The sequence below is a fragment of the Diaphorina citri genome, unplaced genomic scaffold, assembly GCF_000475195.1.
Source record: "Diaphorina citri unplaced genomic scaffold, Diaci psyllid genome assembly version 1.1 scaffold287, whole genome shotgun sequence".
Classification (NCBI taxonomy): domain Eukaryota; kingdom Metazoa; phylum Arthropoda; class Insecta; order Hemiptera; family Psyllidae; genus Diaphorina; species Diaphorina citri.
This window is the reverse complement of record NW_007377723.1, coordinates 98,172-117,529: the sequence shown is the minus strand read 5'-3', so window position 1 is coordinate 117,529 and position 19,358 is coordinate 98,172. Positions and strand designations below refer to the sequence as shown.

Sequence of the window (19,358 nt, the reverse complement as noted above, 5' to 3'; positions counted from 1 at the left end):
ATTAATAAAAATAATTAAACTTAATCAGAATATAATTTATTTTACTTCAAAAAATATAATTGTATATTTTATCAACAACTTCTGTTTGCAAAATAGTGGGGTAAAGTCCTCGTAATCTTCTAGTCCCCTCTTAAAATAAGAATCAAAGTGAAACAAACAAAAAAGGTTTGAAATTTTATTTTCAGTCTGATTTCACCATTCTACTCTGTTCTCGGTGGCAGATCGATCTAAAATGAGCTCAGTCCTGATTCTCATGGCGTAGACTGTAGATTACTGTAGACTAGTGTAGACACTCTCAACCACATAATCACCGCAAACGGTTCACCACACAATTTTCCCTCTGTTCAAGTCTCACGGGAGGCAATTCATGTTTTTAATGACTTCATTTCCCGGCAGACTGCATTACAGTCTGTAGCGCGCCTGCTTTGTAAGCGCTAGGTCGCGGGTTCGATTTCCACCCGGGTGAACTTTATCCTAATTTTCGTTCTCGGAAAGGCTGACTTTCTACTATCCTGTCTGTGATTTGGGAATGATAAGATCTACATTGTTACAGTTCCCTCTAGCAAACCACCTGAAAGTCTTTCTACGACCATGGAGGATTGAGCCCCGCTATCACAAAATATCTTTTCCTGCGTATTTTTTCCCCCCCAAGATCACAGCATTACCAATATAACCGTTATATCTGGGCTTTATGGTAGTATGTCAGTTGTCTGTTCCTACTAACTTGCTAAACCAATTTATCACCGCATTGTTGTATACAGCATTGTTGAAATCATGAAATGCATCTGATAAATTTCAGAAAAAAATAATCTGGTGTGAACATCGCACGATTTTCTATTACACGATTCCAAGTACCTACACCACGTAGGTACTTGGAACACCTATACGTCACATACCTACGTCTAAAGTCTCAAGGGTTGGGTTCGAGCTTAGAGGGCGAGTTCATAGAATTGCGCTGAACGCCGAAATATCCCCAACAGCACTGCCCTGACCCCACATTATGGGGGTTCATCTCCCAATTTTCAAAAATCAAATCCAATACTGACTTTCTCATTGCTTTCTGTACCCTGCTGTGTGCTATGCAAAACTTTGAAAATTTGGACCCTAATATACATACATAGCGTAATAAGTAGGTACTTGGAACACCTATACGTCACATACCTACGTCTAAAGTCTCAAGGGTTGGGTTCGAGCTTAGAGGGCGAGTTCATAGAATTACGCTGAAAGCCGAAATATCCCCAACAGCACTGCCCTGACCCCACATTATGGGGGTTCATCTCCCAATTTTCAAAAATCCAATCCAAAGACTTTTTCATTGCTTTCTGTACCCTGCTGTCTGCTATGCAAAACTTTGAAAATTTGGACCCTATACATACATAGCGTAATAGAAAGTAAACAGCAGTGTCCCAGCAATCTCACCAGACCAGAGGCTGGTATCACATGGTATTAGCATTAACATAGAAGCAGTATATCTGTGGATTTATATTAGCCTACATGCCATACTCCGTATAATACGACCTTGGCATTTGGCTAAGAGTGGATTTTATAAGAATGTAGTATTAAATGGTGAATTGTAGTAATACCTCCGTCTACTTTCTAATATCGGCAACCTCTTCGGACACTTTGTGTTAGAACTCTCTCAATTTTTTTTTTCAACTTGAATTTTATTTAAGGTGTTTTTTTTTTCTTTGTCTTGATTGGAGAATAGGTAAATTTCTCTCTCTCCCTCGTTGATACATTGAAGTTCATTAGATTGTCCACTGAATTATTTCATAGGTACACTTAAGTTGAGAATTATTTCATACACTTGAGTTCTTTTTTTTTTTACTTTCTTTAAAGTGGACTTATCAAGGTATCACTGACTTCATGTATACGGGTATACCTAAAGGAATACTAATATATGTAGGTTCCTTTTACCTTTGAGAATTCGCATGAAATTTTATTGGATAATGAAATAAATTAAGTAGTTCCAAGTAAATAGCAATTTAGCATAGAAATTAAGTTATGCCCATAAGCTTTAATGGGCCAAGCTTAGAATGAGTATCAGGTTATATCATAACTTCATTGATTGGTTTGAAGACAGCCACCCGAGTTGTAAAAGTTCAGTCATATTTACAAAGATAGGTACAATCTGGTACATATTAGGTATTCAATATTCATAGATATTAGATACCAATCTCCTATCTAGTCCCTTGTGTATTAACTGTGGAGTTAATTGTAAAATGATACCTACCTACCTATCTATATATAAATAAAAACCTTTCTATATACATATGTATGTACATCAATAATAGTTTTTGCTCATTAAGCTGTGTCCACACATAGTCGACGGCCGTCGATCGACGTCGACTGAAAATGTGCCTCGACAATATAGATTCAAGTCGTCGATCGACCACGGATATCGACTATGTTTGGACACAGCTTTATGTCTAAAATTTTCTGAGAAAAATTGATGTTCCATACCTGTTTGATTCTTACTGGCCTTGTTTTTTTTTCCACTACCTTACCTATTTATCTTTTTCTTCGAGATGTGGTGATTTTCATGTCTCGAGTCAGTGCTCGTAACTAATGGCATACCCTTTGGGCAGATTGATAACAGGATTTATGTTGTTAACATTTTGGCCATCAGAATGTCAGGTGTCATTTAGAAGATCATCCTCGGGTTATGTAATGGGCAAGGAGACCTGGTTGTTCTAAATACATGCTTATTTATAGTTGTAAAGATTTTTATATACTTATTTATATTTAGGTATATTTACGAGTGTAAAGATTTTTATATACCTGCTTATCTATACTATTTATATGATTTTTTTTTTCATTTATTATCTTGTAGGTTTCCCAAACTCCCTCTAAATACATGCTTATTTATAGTTGTAAAGATTTTTATATACTTATTTATATTTAGGTATATTTACGAGTGTAAAGATTTTTATATAGCTACTTATCTATACTATTTATATGATTTTTTTTTACATTTATATCTTGTAGGTTTCCCAAACTCCTATAGGTCAGGATTTTTCTTCAAGCTTTGGAGATGTGAAATTGGCATCACGAATTATTCACCATTGAATGCTTCATTATTCTGTTGAGTTCTGATCATGCAATTTTGAAATTGGCATCACGAATTATTCACCATTGAATGCTTCATTATTCTGTTGAGTTCTGATCATGCAACTTTTATGCACTTTGTAACTTAATGCAAGCTTCATGGTGCAACTTCATGCAAGTTTCATGGTGCACTATGCAACTTTGTAGTAATGAGGTAATGTTGCTTCAGCAGCTATTGAAGGTCAGGTAAGCTGGTCGGTCCTCGTCGACATTTGGGAGTTGTGAGCCAAATCGTTTAACTTACCCTAACTTATAGTCTTATAGCTATCTTGATTTTGAGAGAGAAAAAAACTATTATTATAGTTATAGGTATTATACACTTTGACAGTCTAATGCAACTTTTCCTTCGTCATCTGACACCATGCAATTTTTATGCACTTTGTAACTTTATGCAAGCTTCATGGTGCAACTTCATGCAAGTTTCATGGTGCACTATGCAACTTTGTAGAATGAGGTAATGTTGCCTCAGCAGCTATTGAAGGTCAGGTAAGCTGGTCGGTCCTCGTCGAAATTTTGGGAGTTGTGAGCCGAATCGTTTAACTTACCCTAACTTATAGTCTTATAGCTATCTTGATTTTGAGAGAGAAAAAAAAAACTATTATTATAGTTATAGGTACATACTCGTAGATTACACTTTGACAGTCTAATGCAACTTTTCCTTTGTCACCTGACTCTTAACTATCATTCTGTGTCTGTAATCGGCCTATTGTTTGTAGTTAAGCATTTTCGCATGTTTTATGTCAAGAACACGCTGGTCACAAAAAACCCAGAGACTTATAGAGGTGACTACAGCACTAATAGTTGACTAATGGTAGAATGGCTCTCTTCTAATAAGGCATTAGGCAAATAAACTTCAAGGTGACAAAACCAAGAGGTGAGAGTGAGTCATGGGTTCTGGGTTTGAATTCCGGTTACCGGTAAAGTTCATTGTCTACGCCAGTTTAGTATCGCATGCTGACGCCTACTGATTACTGATCCAGATCTCATGTTATGTAGAGGTATGTTTAGAGATTATTATTTTATTTATTTTTTCAGCTAAATCATTGCTTTTTATTTGACCACAACAGAGACGGTCCAATTAATAGTCAATTTGTGGGCATTATAGTTATGTTCTTTTTCTTTTTTTTTTATGAATTTTGGTAAAAAGAACCAAGTGGGTTTCGCCAAATTGTAGTGAAATTTATGTTTGGTGCTTTGATTTGTGATGATAGGTCTGAAAATACTTATGAATCAACTTTGCTAAGGTATAGAGGAAATTTTACTTCTTTTTAGTGCAGCCATGTTGAAGGATACAGCTAAGGTTCCGTCAGACTTGATTCAAGGAGGCTAGGTACCTATGTTACCTATGTAGGTATTTGGTAGACTGGTTTAATTTAGTCAATACAATTTTTTGTATGCTAAAAAAAGAAGAATAAAAGAGAAATCCATCACAAAACAAAATAATAATTAGCTATAGGTGCATAAGAATTTGTATTCGTATAACTCTATTACCTAATAATATGTAGAATTGTAGATTATTGTTCGATGTGAGAACATAGAATGTTATAGTTACTTTCACGGCTGTTATACCAGGTCATGCGGATTTCAGCAGATTTTTATCAGTTTAATCAGTAATATTGTCAATGATTTGCTGGAATGTCCGCCGTTTCAATGGTGAAACTCCTGTCTGGCGGTAGATACAAATACAAATGAGGTAATTCTAATTAAATTTGAATAAAAATCAAGGCTGGTGTGATTGTTAACAGCTGCCTATGTCTTTCCGCGTTCCTCCACTTGTAAAACTAGACATCCGAGCATACCTACACAAACAGAAGAAATATGGACGGAGATTAGGGTACATTGATGAAATAAAAAGGTTGGCCATTTTGCTGGGCCTTTTGTATTAAGGAGCGCGGTAGCGCTCCGCCCCGCCAAGTCAAGAAAGTTTGACCGCTCGTAAATAGGTACCTACTGAAGAAATAAGTATACATATACACAGATTTGGTTGGCTGAATGAGCCTTGACGATTATTATTTTTGCTGGCCTTGATAAGGCTGTTGGTAAATCCAGCTTAAACCAGCCCCGACCCAACTTTTGACTTTAGTACGTACAAGATTCATTTCTTAAGCTTATCCCTCAGGGGACTTTATCTAAAACTACAAAGACCTATTAGAAAAAACTGCTTCTCAGAAAGAACTGTCCGCGTAATGACTGCAATTGACAATACCACTGATAGGAGATGGGTTCAGGTTTATGTCGGAACATCAGCAGGAGTTCGATGTGATTATTACCGACTCGAGTGATCCTGTAGGTGAGACAATGGTGTTTTTACCCTAGACCTTAGCCTAGCCTGTCCTAGCCCAGCTTAGACAAGTCTAGCTTAGCCTGACCACTGATAGGAGATGGGTTCAGGTTTATGTCGGAACATCAGCAGGAGTTCGATGTGATTATTACCGACTCGAGTGATCCTGTAGGTAAGACAATGGTGTTTTTACCCTAGACCTTAGCCTAGCCTGTCCTAGCCCAGCTTAGCCTAGCCTAGCCCAACCACTGATAGGAGATGGGTTCAGGTTTATGTCGGAACATCAGCAGGAGTTCGATGTGATTATTACCGACTCGAGTGATCCTGTAGGTAAGACAATGGTGTTTTTACCCTAGACCTTAGCCTAGCCTGTCCTAGCCCAGCTTAGCCTAGCCAAGCATAGCCTAGCCCAACCACTGATAGGAGATAGGTTCAACTTTATGTCAGAACATCAGCAGGAGTTCGATGTGATTAATACCGACTCGAGTGATCCTGTAGATAAGGAAATTGAGGATATTCCCAGGATATCCTGGGTTATCGGCACGGCAGGATTGCACTGACTTTATGTCAGGGCCCGTCAAAAACATGTGCGGTCTGGTGGTGGGCGGTGCTGATGTGATTATTACCGACTCGAGTGATCCTGTAGGTAAGACAATGGTGTTTTTACCCTAGACCTTAGCCTAGCCTGTCCTAGCCCAGCTAAGCCTAGCCAAGCATAGCCTAGCTCAACCACTGATAGGAGATAGGTTCAAGTTTATGTCGGAACATCAGCAGGAGTTCGATGTGATTATTACCGACTCGAGTGATCCTGTAGATAAGGAAATTCAGGATATTCCCAGGATATCCTGGGTTATCGGCACGGCAGGATTGCACCGACTTTATGTCAGGGCCCGTCAAAAACATGTGCGGTCTGGTGGTGGGCGGTGCTGCGGGGCCGGGTCGTGTCGTATGTATCAGGCTTTACGTACCTCTTTCTCTCAAGCTGCGTTTTACACATTTCTGTATCCCAGATTCGGCTTGACGAATTCTCGCGAGTTGTGCGTTCACGAGTTGTAGTTCTACACAAAAATGCATATGGGGTAGCTTGAATAAGGTAAGTATGGTACTCCTTAGACTGTGTAGGCAACACGCTACAACACTGTGCCTCTGTATTCCCTCGGGTTGCCTATGGTGCTACCTGTGTACCTACATATCCATCGGGACAGATAGGATTTGTGTTGGGTAGCTTGAATAAGGTAAGTATGGTACTCCTTAGACTGTGTAGGCAACACGCTACAACACTGTGCCTCTGTATTCCCTCGGGTTGCCTATGGTGCTACCTGTGTACCTACATATCCATCGGGACAGATAGGATTTGTGTTGGGTAGCTTGAATAAGGTAAGTATGGTACTCCTTAGACTGTGTAGGCAACACGCTACAACACTGTGCCTCTGTATTCCCTCGGGTTGCCTATGGTGCTACCTGTGTACCTACATATCCATCGGGACAGATAGGATTTGTGTTGGGTAGCTTGAATAAGGTAAGTATGGTACTCCTTAGACTGTGTAGGCAACACGCTACAACACTGTGCCTCTGTATTCCCTCGGGTTGCCTATGGTGCTACCTGTGTACCTACATATCCATCGGGACAGATAGGATTTGTGTTGGGTAGCTTGAATAAGGTAAGTATGGTACTCCTTAGACTGTGTAGGCAACACGCTACAACACTGTGCCTCTGTATTCCCTCGGGTTGCCTATGGTGCTACCTGTGTACCTACATATCCATCGGGACAGATAGGATTTGTGTTGGGTAGCTTGAATAAGGTAAGTATGGTACTCCTTAGACTGTGTAGGCAACACGCTACAACACTGTGCCTCTGTATTCCCTCGGGTTGCCTATGGTGCTACCTGTGTACCTACATATCCATCGGGACAGATAGGATTTGTGTTGGGTAGCTTGAATAAGGTAAGTATGGTACTCCTTAGACTGTGTAGGCAACACGCTACAACACTGTGCCTCTGTATTCCCTCGGGTTGCCTATGGTGCTACCTGTGTACCTACATATCCATCGGGACAGATAGGATTTGTGTTGGGTAGCTTGAATAAGGTAAGTATGGTACTCCTTAGACTGTGTAGGCAACACGCTACAACACTGTGCCTCTGTATTCCCTCGGGTTGCCTATGGTGCTACCTGTGTACCTACATATCCATCGGGACAGATAGGATTTGTGTTGGGTAGCTTGAATAAGGTAAGTATGGTACTCCTTAGACTGTGTAGGCAACACGCTACAACACTGTGCCTCTGTATTCCCTCGGGTTGCCTATGGTGCTACCTGTGTACCTACATATCCATCGGGACAGATAGGATTTGTGTTGGGTAGCTTGAATAAGGTAAGTATGGTACTCCTTAGACTGTGTAGGCAACACGCTACAACACTGTGCCTCTGTATTCCCTCGGGTTGCCTATGGTGCTACCTGTGTACCTACATATCCATCGGGACAGATAGGATTTGTGTTGGGTAGCTTGAATAAGGTAAGTATGGTACTCCTTAGACTGTGTAGGCAACACGCTACAACACTGTGCCTCTGTATTCCCTCGGGTTGCCTATGGTGCTACCTGTGTACCTACATATCCATCGGGACAGATAGGATTTGTGTTGGGTAGCTTGAATAAGGTAAGTATGGTACTCCTTAGACTGTGTAGGCAACACGCTACAACACTGTGCCTCTGTATTCCCTCGGGTTGCCTATGGTGCTACCTGTGTACCTACATATCCATCGGGACAGATAGGATTTGTGTTGGGTAGCTTGAATAAGGTAAGTATGGTACTCCTTAGACTGTGTAGGCAACACGCTACAACACTGTGCCTCTGTATTCCCTCGGGTTGCCTATGGTGCTACCTGTGTACCTACATATCCATCGGGACAGATAGGATTTGTGTTGGGTAGCTTGAATAAGGTAAGTATGGTACTCCTTAGACTGTGTAGGCAACACGCTACAACACTGTGCCTCTGTATTCCCTCGGGTTGCCTATGGTGCTACCTGTGTACCTACATATCCATCGGGACAGATAGGATTTGTGTTGGGTAGCTTGAATAAGGTAAGTATGGTACTCCTTAGACTGTGTAGGCAACACGCTACAACACTGTGCCTCTGTATTCCCTCGGGTTGCCTATGGTGCTACCTGTGTACCTACATATCCATCAGGACAGATAGGATTTGTGTTGGGTAGCTTGAATAAGGTAAGTATGGTACTCCTTAGACTGTGTAGGCAACACGCTACAACACTGTGCCTCTGTATTCCCTCGGGTTGCCTATGGTGCTACCTGTGTACCTACATATCCATCGGGACAGATAGGATTTGTGTTGGGTAGCTTGAATAAGGTAAGTATGGTACTCCTTAGACTGTGTAGACAACACGCTACAACATAGGAGGTCCACACATCGGCATTCCAGCTGCCCCTGTTTGCCAGGAATGCTCTCAAGAAATTCTCTTCGTAATCCGGAGATTTGGTCTTGGCGGAATCTGAAAAATTGATCTGATTGCCCTGGACATATGGGCTGCGATGCCGTGAGTAACCCTGGGTTCTGTGGACGTACGGATTCAAAAGTCAAATAATCATTAAAGGGACTTTTCATCTCATCTTAGCAGATGGGCGCAGTACATTAGTATAAATAAAAAGCAGTGTAAACAAGTGTTATAAATTAGCAGTATAAAGAATCTTCAACATACATATATGCTTTATTGAATCAAGATAAAAATACAAAACAAGATTTGACCCAAACAAACAAATTACAAACAAACAAACAAACAAACAAACAAACAAACAAACAAACAGAGATCTCAAGTTAAGTAAAACCATGTAAAAATACATACTTGTTTAGCCAAATTAAATTACACATAATCATAATTGTCTGTGATAAAAGAAATTCCACGAAGAAATGGTAGAAAATAGTTGGACTCTGAGAGGTGCCCTAGATTGGCAAGAGGGAGAATCAAATCCTGTGAAAGGGTGGCATGGGTCAGGCTTGTGTTAAATACGCATGGAATCTCATTCTGGACAGTACTGAGTACAGCTTATAAAAGTGATATTATTATTATTATTAAACATAATATCTACTGTTACAATCAGATACATTCCAAGGACCAATATTATTAGCTTCATGCACTTCCATTTGTTCATTAAATCCCTCCAGAATTATTTTGCTCGAAACCAACTTTTTTATATAAAAAATATTGTCTATTATTTTCTATGATTACATTGTTAGTTTTACCTATACGTATACATACATACATACATACATCAAATACAGGATTTTTATCGCCAATTACGAGATGTACAAGATAGTAACTTAGAGAAGTCACCCATTATTTTTTAAACAATTAAAACAAGGTGCTATATTATTTTTCAAACGAAAAGTCATACATTTTTACATGTAACTTTGTAGCATTTTATTTTTTTATTTAATTTTACAGCATTTATAATTTAGTTGAATTTATTTTTGTTCAATATTTCCATATTTTAAGTCTGTTCATCACATAACTTGTGTATATTATACCTTTATTATATTAATAAATACAGATCTATTTACGTACAGTTGACCATATATTTTTCGTCATTTTTCTTTTCTTACGTCTTTTAGAATTAGGTCCTTATCTCTTAAAAAAGCTTTGAAAAAAGATGAGTGTTTGACAACTGTTTTTATTTCATAGCAATGAAACAACTGCAACATTAGACTTGGCTCTCTGTCGTAACATGCCCATCCTACGACTCTTAGCATACCTATCCCGTAGTATGCCTCTCATCAGATGGGCGATAAGAGACACAATACTTCCCATTTATGTGCTGGGTCAACACGAGAACACCAGAAAGTAACCCCTTAAAATATTTGCAATCGAAAAAAGAATGCAATTTTTTTTGTCGATGGTGAGCATCGAACCCGGAACCTTCTGCATGACACGCAAGCGCGTTACCACTGGGCTAACCGTGTCCCCTCTGTCGTAACATGCCCATCCTACGACTCTTAGCATACCTATCCCGTAGTATGCCTCTCATCAGATGTGCGAGAAGAGACACAATACCTACTTCCCATTTATGTGCTGGGTCAACACGAGAACACAAGAAAGTAACCCCTTAAAATATTTGCAATCGAAAAAAGAATGCATTTTTTTTTTTTTTTGTCGATGGTGGGCATCGAACCCGGAACCTTCTGCATGACACGCAAGCGCGTTACCACTGGGCTAACCGTGTCCCCTAATTGCTGACTTAATTTTCTCATTAGGTTTGGGCCCAGTCAGACCCATGGGGGTAAATTGGTAAAGGTAGGGCCATCGGCTTTAATAAACGCCCTTGGTCACTGCGACCTGGTTAGATCTTTTGTGACAAGACCCATGGGGGCCTCGTAGGGCCCCTTTTCCTGTGTTTTTTTTTCAGTTCACTGAACCACTATGTAGGTTCCAATTCTAAGCCCGACTATGAAGAGAACTAATGGTGAAATATGAGCGAACCGTAAAGCCGTCTAGAACCATAGACCCGACTCAGAGGTATTTATTGCAGAATATTTATTTGTGGTTTTTCGAGATGAGCGGTGATGACAAGAAAGTGAGAGGTAACTTATTGAGTCTGTAACCTCAGTGGTGTAGAAAGTAGAAACTCAATTTTATTATTGGTTTGGTTTGAGAAGTTTTTTTTAAAGAGGTTTGACAGAGGGAATTGTAACTGCTATGGTCTTATCGTCCCGAAATCGAAGAGAGAAGGAAGACAGGATAGGAGAAAGCCAGCCGTTCCAAGAACGAACATTATCCCATCAGGATAAAATCCGCCCCGCGCGGGAATCGAACCCGCGGCCTATCGCTTACAAGGCAGACGCACTACCAACTAAGCTAACTAGGCTGGCGGTTTGAGAGGTTTGATAGAGCGAACTGTAACAATAATAACGGAGGTCTTTATAACCCATATTGTCTCGAAATCGAAGAGTGAAACAAGGGCAGGATAGAAGAAAACCAGCCTTTCCGAGAACGAATCTTTTCTGTTCAGAACGAAATTCGCCCCGGGGAGGAATCGACAAAAGAAAGCTAGCTGTTCCGAGAACGACCCTTGTCTGTTTGGGATGAAATTCGCCCCAGGTGGGAATCAAACCCACGAACTAGCGCTTATGCTTACAAGGCGGGCTACCCTCCAAGGTGACTAGGCTGGCTAAGGCTAATCGGCGGAGTTTGAATATAACCTACTTATCTTCTTTGAGGTCAATTTAGAACTCAGAGGGAGAATCAAATCCTGTGAAAGGGTGGCATGGGTCAGGCTTGTGTTAAATACGCATGGAATCTCATTCTGGACAGTACTGAGTACAACTTATAAAAGTGATATTATTATTATTAAACATAATTTATCTACTGTTACAATCAGATACATTCCAAGGACCAATATTATTATTAGCTTCATGCACTTCCATTTGTTCATTAAATCCCTCCAGAATTATTTTGCTCGAAACCAACTTTTTTTATATAAAAAATATTGTCTATTATTTTCTATGATTATATTGTTAGTTTTACGTATACATACATCAAACACAGGATTTTTAACGCCAATTACTAGATGTACAAGATAGTAACCTAGAGAAGTCACCCATTATTTTTATTTATATTCATTTGAGTGATCACCCATTATTTTTTAAACAATTAAAACAAGGTGCTATATTATTTTTCAAACAAAAAGTCATACATTTTTACATGTAACTTGGTAGCATTTTATTTTTTTATTTAATTTTACAGCATTTATCATTTAGTTGAATTTATTTTTGTTCAATATTTCCACATTTTAAGTCTGTTCATCACATAACTTGTGTCTATTATACCTTTATTATATTAAAAAATACAGATCTATTTACGTACAGTTAACCTTATATTTTTCGTGATTTTTCTTTTCTTGGGTCTTTTAGAATTAGGTCCTTATCTCTTAAAAAAGCTTTAACTTTTGGCCCTGAGGCTCAAAATACTTTTGGCCCTGAGGCTCAAAATACTTTTGGCCCTGAGGCTCAAAATACTTTTGGCCTTCGAATCCGGAGGTTGGTGGTTCGAGTCCAAGTCAATGGTTGGGATCAAATCCGGGACTTTATAAAGATGCCATAAAAGGAGAAGTCAACTTGCCCTCTGTCTCTCCTCTCTTTCTCCCTCTCTCGCCCTCTCTCTCTCTCTCTCCCTTCTCTCTCTCTCTCCCTTCTCTCTCTCCCTCTCCCAATTTACACATTCATTCTTCTCAGTGAAAATAATATCCGTTTTTATTTTTATTAAAAAATAAAAAGAGAGAGAAAAAAATAAAGTACAGCGTACGAGAAAGAGAGAGAACGAGAAATAAATAAAGAGAGCGAGAGAAAGGCAGAGAGAGAAGAAAATATAAAAAAATGGAATAATGATAAAAATGGAATAAAAAAAACGGGAAATTTATATGAACATAACTTTTTGTTGGAAAATAAAATAACAAGAGAGAAAGAGAGAGAGGAGGGGAGGGGAGAGGAAAATAGGTACATTTTCTAGTTTTACAAGGTAGGTACTTAACTACATACCTACCTAGTTGGGAGATAAAATCTTCTTAGCTGGGTAGGTAGGTATAGGATTTTTTTTTAAAGAGGTTTGACAGAGGGAACTGTAACTGCTATGGTCTTATCGTCCCGAAATCGAAGAGAGAAGGAAGACAGGATAGGAGAAAGCCAGCCGTTCCGAGAACCAACATTATTCCATCAGGATAAAATCCGCCCCGCGCGGGAATCGAACCCGCGGCCTAGCGCTTACAAGGCAGACGCACTACCAACTAAGCTAACTAGGCTGGCGGTTTGAGAGGTTTGATAGAGCGAACTATAACAATAACAACGGAGGACTTATAACCTATATTGTCCCGAAATTGAAGAGTGAAACGAGGGCAGGATAGAAGAAAACCAGCCTTTCCGAGAACGAACATTTTCTGTTCAGGATGAAATTCGCCCCGGGCAGGAATCGACAAAAGAAAGCCAGCTGTTCTGAGAACGACCCTTGTCTGTTTGGGATGAAGTTCGCCCCAGGTGGGAATCAAACCCACGAACTAGCGCTTATGCTTACAAGGCGGGCTACCTTCCAACGTGACCAGGCTGGCTAAGGCTAATCGGCGGAGTTTGAATATAACCTACTTATCTTCTTTGAGGTCAATTTAGAACTAACCCATTGTGGGTGAAATGAACTGAACTTGCGTATTTTACCACTATCGTCAGCTCCCATGGCGTAGTGGTCACTGCGCTCGCCTTGCACGCGGGAGACCCGGGTTCGATTCCCGGGGAGCTTTGCTCGGGACATTTGATGTGACGTCATCGCCTACGGGAGCGTATGCCGTGACGTCAAAGTTCACGATTTACCGGTATTTTTTTAATCGATTTATCTCGGGATCTAGAAGTCGTAGAAGAAAAAGAAAAATTCCGTTGGTCCTCATTTTTCCTGCTCTATGACTTTGAAACATCACCCAAGTAAGCGCAACTGATCTATTATCAAGCAGTGGAATGATAGGGGGTTTTCTTCGTCTTAATTTTTTTCTAATGGCGTTAAAAACATTGATATTTCATAGGACATCAAGTTGTACTGGCCCAATTTGCAGGTCTAGACAAGGTATGTCACTATCGTTTTATGGTAGGTCGCCTCAAATAAAAGTGTTTGTAATGTTTGTATGATGTTGACATCAATGGTTTTTTTTTGTTAAAACTCGAAATTTGGCATGAGCTCGTTAATAAAATCACATGTATGAGCGCCGTGAAATGGTTTCATTATGCAAAGTGCTTTACATCTAAAACAATATTGTGGTACATACCTGAAAGCCACCTAAAGAGCTCTGGGGAGCCGCTATAAAAAAATATTCCGTACGGAGTGTACCGTCCGTAGGAATTGTATCGTTCCTACACGGTGTACCGCACGGGTTATACCGTCTGGCGTCCGTACGCTGTGTATAGTGTATAGGATGCACGGTAGTCTTGAAGTATCGTAATGCAATGTAGTAGGCACCTACCGATACGGTATTTTCATATCTTCCTTGGAAAAAAAAAAAAATTGTTTTTTTATCTCTCGTAAAATAAAATTACCTACAGTTTCCAAAGTTACTAGTCAAGTGAAGACGTTGTTCTTTTTCCTATACTAATATGTTGCTACTTGACAGATTGACTCTCCTAGAGAAGTACTATATAAAAAAAAGCTGCACAGCAGAGATCGGCTGTTATGTATTTAAAAGTCTCTTGGCATCACAACATCCTTTCCTCCTAGCCGAGGTACTGGGATAATGGGGTAGTTTTCAGAAAGTCCCACTCGGCGTTCAGATGATGAAATGATATTTTTTGTTTTTAACAAATAAGAAGTGTATGATAGGTGTTTGGAGATAGGTGTGCCTTTGTTTTATGGACGCGCCTTGTGAGGTCTCTATTTGTCTCCACGACTGGTCACTGATAGCATCAATAACAGGTATCGTCACTTGGGAAATAACAACGCCTAAAGGCCCGTTCCCACTTCGGGGGGGGAAAAAAATCGTGTCGTGCGTAGTGGGAACACTCTCATTTAAATTACATTGCCTATAGTACATTCGGGAAAAAATCGTATGACACTCACGACAAGTAACAGGCCCAGTGGTAACTCGCTCGCTTGCCACGCTGGAGGTCCGGGTTCGAACATCCTCTCTGGCTCCTCGAAATTTGTGTCCCGGAAGAAAAGTGACACGGTTAGTCGAGTGGCAACGCTCTCGTTTAGACTCGGTATCTCGGTAACTTTGTGAAATAGTGAAGAATTCCCCCGGGTTGCCTATGGTGCTACCTGTGTACCTACATATCCATCAGGACAGATAGGATTTGTGTTGGGTAGCTTGAATAAGGTAATAGAACCCCGGGTTACCTATGGTGCTACCTGTGTACCTACATATCCATCAGGACAGATAGGATTTGTGTTGGGTAGCTTGAATAAGGTAAGTAGGTAATACCTAGGTGTACGAGTTAATTTATCTGTTCTCAACGGAACACTTAGGTTAAGCAACGTTTTACATGGCTAAGCAGAGTTTTAACTCGTTTTAACCTTCAGGGTTTTCTAAGTTCACTGAACCACTTCACTTCTTATTGCTCTTTTTTCCGCTAATTTTTCGCCGGTTTTATTTCGTAGCAATGAAACAACTGCTACATTAGACTCGTGTAATTTGTGTCGTAGCATGCCCATCCCGTAGTATGTCTCTCATCAGATGGACGAGAAGAGACACAATACTTCCCATTTAGATGCTGGGTCAACATGAGAACACCAGAAAGTACCCCGTTGAAATATTTGCAATCAAAATATGTTTTTTTCTTCCCGACTGTGGGTATTGAACCCGGGACTAATCCTGGCCCTTTTTGTTTCCAGGATACAAATTTCGAGAAGCCCGTGAGGATATTCTCTGAGGCAGAGTTGGAGGGAAAACGAAATTTTTTTTTTTTTTTTTTTTCCGCGAGGTTTAATAGAGGGTAACTGCTAAGTCCTATCGTCCCAAAAGCGAAGAGAGAAGGAAGACAGGATATTAAAAAGCCATCAGTCATCCGAGAATAAACCTAACGAGAAAAACCGCCCAGAGTGGGAATCAAACCCGCGAACTGAAGCTTACAAAAAAGTACTGTAGTATTGAGTAGGTACAGGCCTAACGTATGTACCTGCATTGGAGGAGGTTTTTTTTCCTCGCTCTGTGCTCTGCAAACTCTCTTTCCCTCTCTGCCTGCGAACGACAATTCCACGGAATCGGTATGACGGTATGTACCTACATAGCGTAGTGCGGAAACGTTAATTATTTGGCAAAACACCTCTCCACGGCACGGCGGGGTATCCCTGGTTATGTTTGGTCAGCGCGGCGCTTTGTCTCGGTATGACGGTATGTACCTACATAGCGTAGTGCGGAAACGTTAATTATTTGGCAAAACACCTCTCCACGGCACGGCGGGGTATCCCTAGTTATGTTTGGTCAGCGCGGCGCTTTGTCCTGCGTCTATTTACGTTTCTCATGAACCATCGCGCATTACCTGGGAACTCATTCAGGATCCCAATCAATAAGATAAGGATAATGTTGACTGATAAACGCGTTATTTCTCACATTTCGGTCTCTCCCTCTCTCTCTCTCTCTCTTTCTCTCTCTCTCTCCCTCTCTCTCTCTCTCTCAATTATCAAGCAGTGGAAGGATAGGGGTTTTTCTTCGTCTTAATTTTTTTCTAATGACGTTAAAAACATTGATATTTCATAGGACATCAAGTTGTACTGGCCCAATTTGCAGGTCTAGACAAGGTATGTCACTATCGTTTTGTGATAGGTCGCCTCAAATAAAAGTGTTTGTAATGTTTGTATGATGTTGACATCAATGGTTTTTTTCGTTAAAACTTGAAATTTGGCATGAATGTAGTAGACTGTAGAGTAAACAAGGTTTATTTTTTGCATCAATCTGTAGGTATCGTTTAGAGTTGCGAAGGAAAGTAAATGAGCTCGTTAATAAAATCACATGTATGAGCGCCGTGAAATGGTTTCATTATGCAAAGTGCTTTACACCTAAAACAATATTGTGGTACATACCTGAAAGCCACCTAAAGAGCTCTGGGGAGCCGCTATAAAAAAATCGAAAAATGAGGACCAACGGAATTTTTCTTTTTCTTCTACGACTTCTAGATCCCGAGATAAATCGATTCAAAAAATACCGGTAAATCGTAAACTTTGACGTCACGGCATACGCTCTCGTAGGCGATGACGTCACATCAAATGTCCTGACCAAAGCTCCCTCGCAGGCAACACATTAATCGGTTTGTGCGCATGCATTTCTGCGCAATTCATGTTTGTGTGCATACGTTTCTGCACATCTCTTGAAGTCTGACGTCAGAGTTCAGGACTCTGACGGAAAATAAAAATTGAATTTTCGACCTTTTATTGTTATTATTTCGGAGTTTTGTCCTCAGATTTGGATTTTTCCCAACTTTTTACATAGGAATCGACCATTTATTAATATTTTTTACCCATTTGCAAATGCTCCATTAGATAATACCTAGGTGTACGAGTAGTTAATTTATCTGTTCCCGACGGAACACTTAGGTTAAACAACGTTTTGCATGGCTAAGCAGAGTTTTAGCTCGTTTTAACCTTTAGGGTTTTCTAAGTGGGTTCTACACTTCACTGAACCACTCACTTCTTATTGCTCTTTTTTTCCGCTAATTTTTCGCCGGTTTTATTTCGTAGCAATGAAACAACTGCTACATTAGACTCGTGTAATTTGTGTCGTAGCATGCCCATCCCGTAGTATGTCTCTCATCAGATGGACGATCAGACGCAATACTTCCCATTTAGGTGCTGGGTTAACATGAGAACACCAGAAAGTACCCCGTTGAAATATTTGCAATCAAAATATGTTTTTTTCCGACTGTGGGAATAGAACCCGGGACTCATCCTGGCCCTTTTTGTTTCCAGGATACAAATTTCGAGAAGCCCGTGAGGATATTCTCTGAGGCAGAGTTGGAGCAAATGAAACTCAGGTATTACTCTAAGGAGGTCCACACATCGGCATTCCAGCTGCCCCTGTTTGCCAGGAATGCTCTCAAGAAATTCTCTTCGTAATCCGGAGATTTGGTCTTAGCGGAATCTGAAAAATTGATCTGATTGCCCTGGACATATAGGCTGCGATGCCGTGAGTAACCCTGGGTTCTGTGGACGTACGGATTCAAAAGTCAAATAATGATTAAAGGGACTTTTCATCTCATCTTAGCAGATGGGCGCAGTACATTAGTATAAATAAAAAGCAGTGTAAACAAGTGTTATAAATTAGCAGTATAAAGAATCTTCAAGATACATATATCCTTTATTGAATCAAGATAAAAAATAAAAAAATACTTGTTTAGCCAAAATAAATTAGGAATAAACAAATACACATAATCATAATTGTCTGTGATAAAAGAAATTCCGCCCTGTCTTCCTTCTCTCTTCGATTTCGGGACGATAAGACCATAGCAGTTACAGTTCCCTCTGTCAAACCTCTTGAAAAAAAAATCCTTAGGTATCTACTTACTTAAATATTATGTTCGTAGCTTGTAGTCTGTAGTCTGGTATGTTTGTAGAAGGAGTTCAGCCATAAATTTCTTCCTATCTAGATGAAGACGGGACGGTTTGTCAGTTTTGTTACTTACTTGATGTTCGTAGTTCTTTCGGTAGTTTGGGTACCTATACTTGTTTATATCTAGATGAAGACGGTTTAAATGGGCACTTTGGTACTTGTTCAGAGGCTCAGGTTGTCTACACTAAACTCTACCTACTTGGATCAGATATATTTAAATCTGGTCTGATTTGGGCCCGAGATTAAACTTTGAAATGGAACCGAGGTGTTTCTCGGTTCAAAAACCCATTTTCGGTCTTTCTGTGAGAAAAGAAGAGGTTTTGAAATTGTCCTCTTTTTCTGGGTCCTCTCCTATCCTGTCTTCCTTCTCTCTTCGATTTCGGGACGATAAGACCATAGCAGTTACAGTTCCCTCTGTCAAACTCTTAAAAAAAGTCTCTTGGCATCACAACATCCTTTCCTCCTAGCCGAGGTACTGGGATAATGGGATAGTCTTCAGAAAGGTCCCACTCGGCGTTCAGATGATGAAATGATATGAAATTCCGCGAAGAATTGGTAGAAAATAGTTGGACCTAGATTGGCAAGAGGGAGAATCAAATCCTGTGAAAGGGTGGCATGGGTCAGACCTGTGTTAAATACGCATGGAATCTCATTCTGGACAGTACTGAGTACAACTTATAAAAGTGATACATATTATTTCCCTCTTTCAAACCTTTAAAAAAAAAAAAAAAAAAAAAAAAAAAAAAAAAACGGAACTCTGAAATGCAACCCGTGGTTTAAGTCTGGTAGGTTTTTTTGGAATTTGTTGAGTGGGGAGACAATTTTGGGGGATATTTTATCGCCATTTTTCTTCTTTTAGGAAGGTATAGGGGTTTTAACGTCACTTTTAAC

General features: G+C 40.0%; 1 protein-coding gene across 1 annotated transcript; it reads left to right on the top strand.

The window, feature by feature from the left end:
• Positions 1-4,743: 4,743 nt before the first annotated feature.
• Positions 4,744-18,242, top strand: LOC103507095 (spermidine synthase). The gene is made up of 5 exons (XM_017443172.2): positions 4,744-4,780; positions 5,324-5,398; positions 5,913-6,035; positions 6,488-6,624; positions 17,828-18,242. The coding sequence occupies exons 1-5, from the start codon at positions 4,744-4,746 to the stop codon at positions 17,972-17,974; spliced, it is 519 nt and encodes a 172-aa protein (XP_017298661.1). The 3' UTR covers positions 17,975-18,242.
• Positions 18,243-19,358: the final 1,116 nt, after the last annotated feature.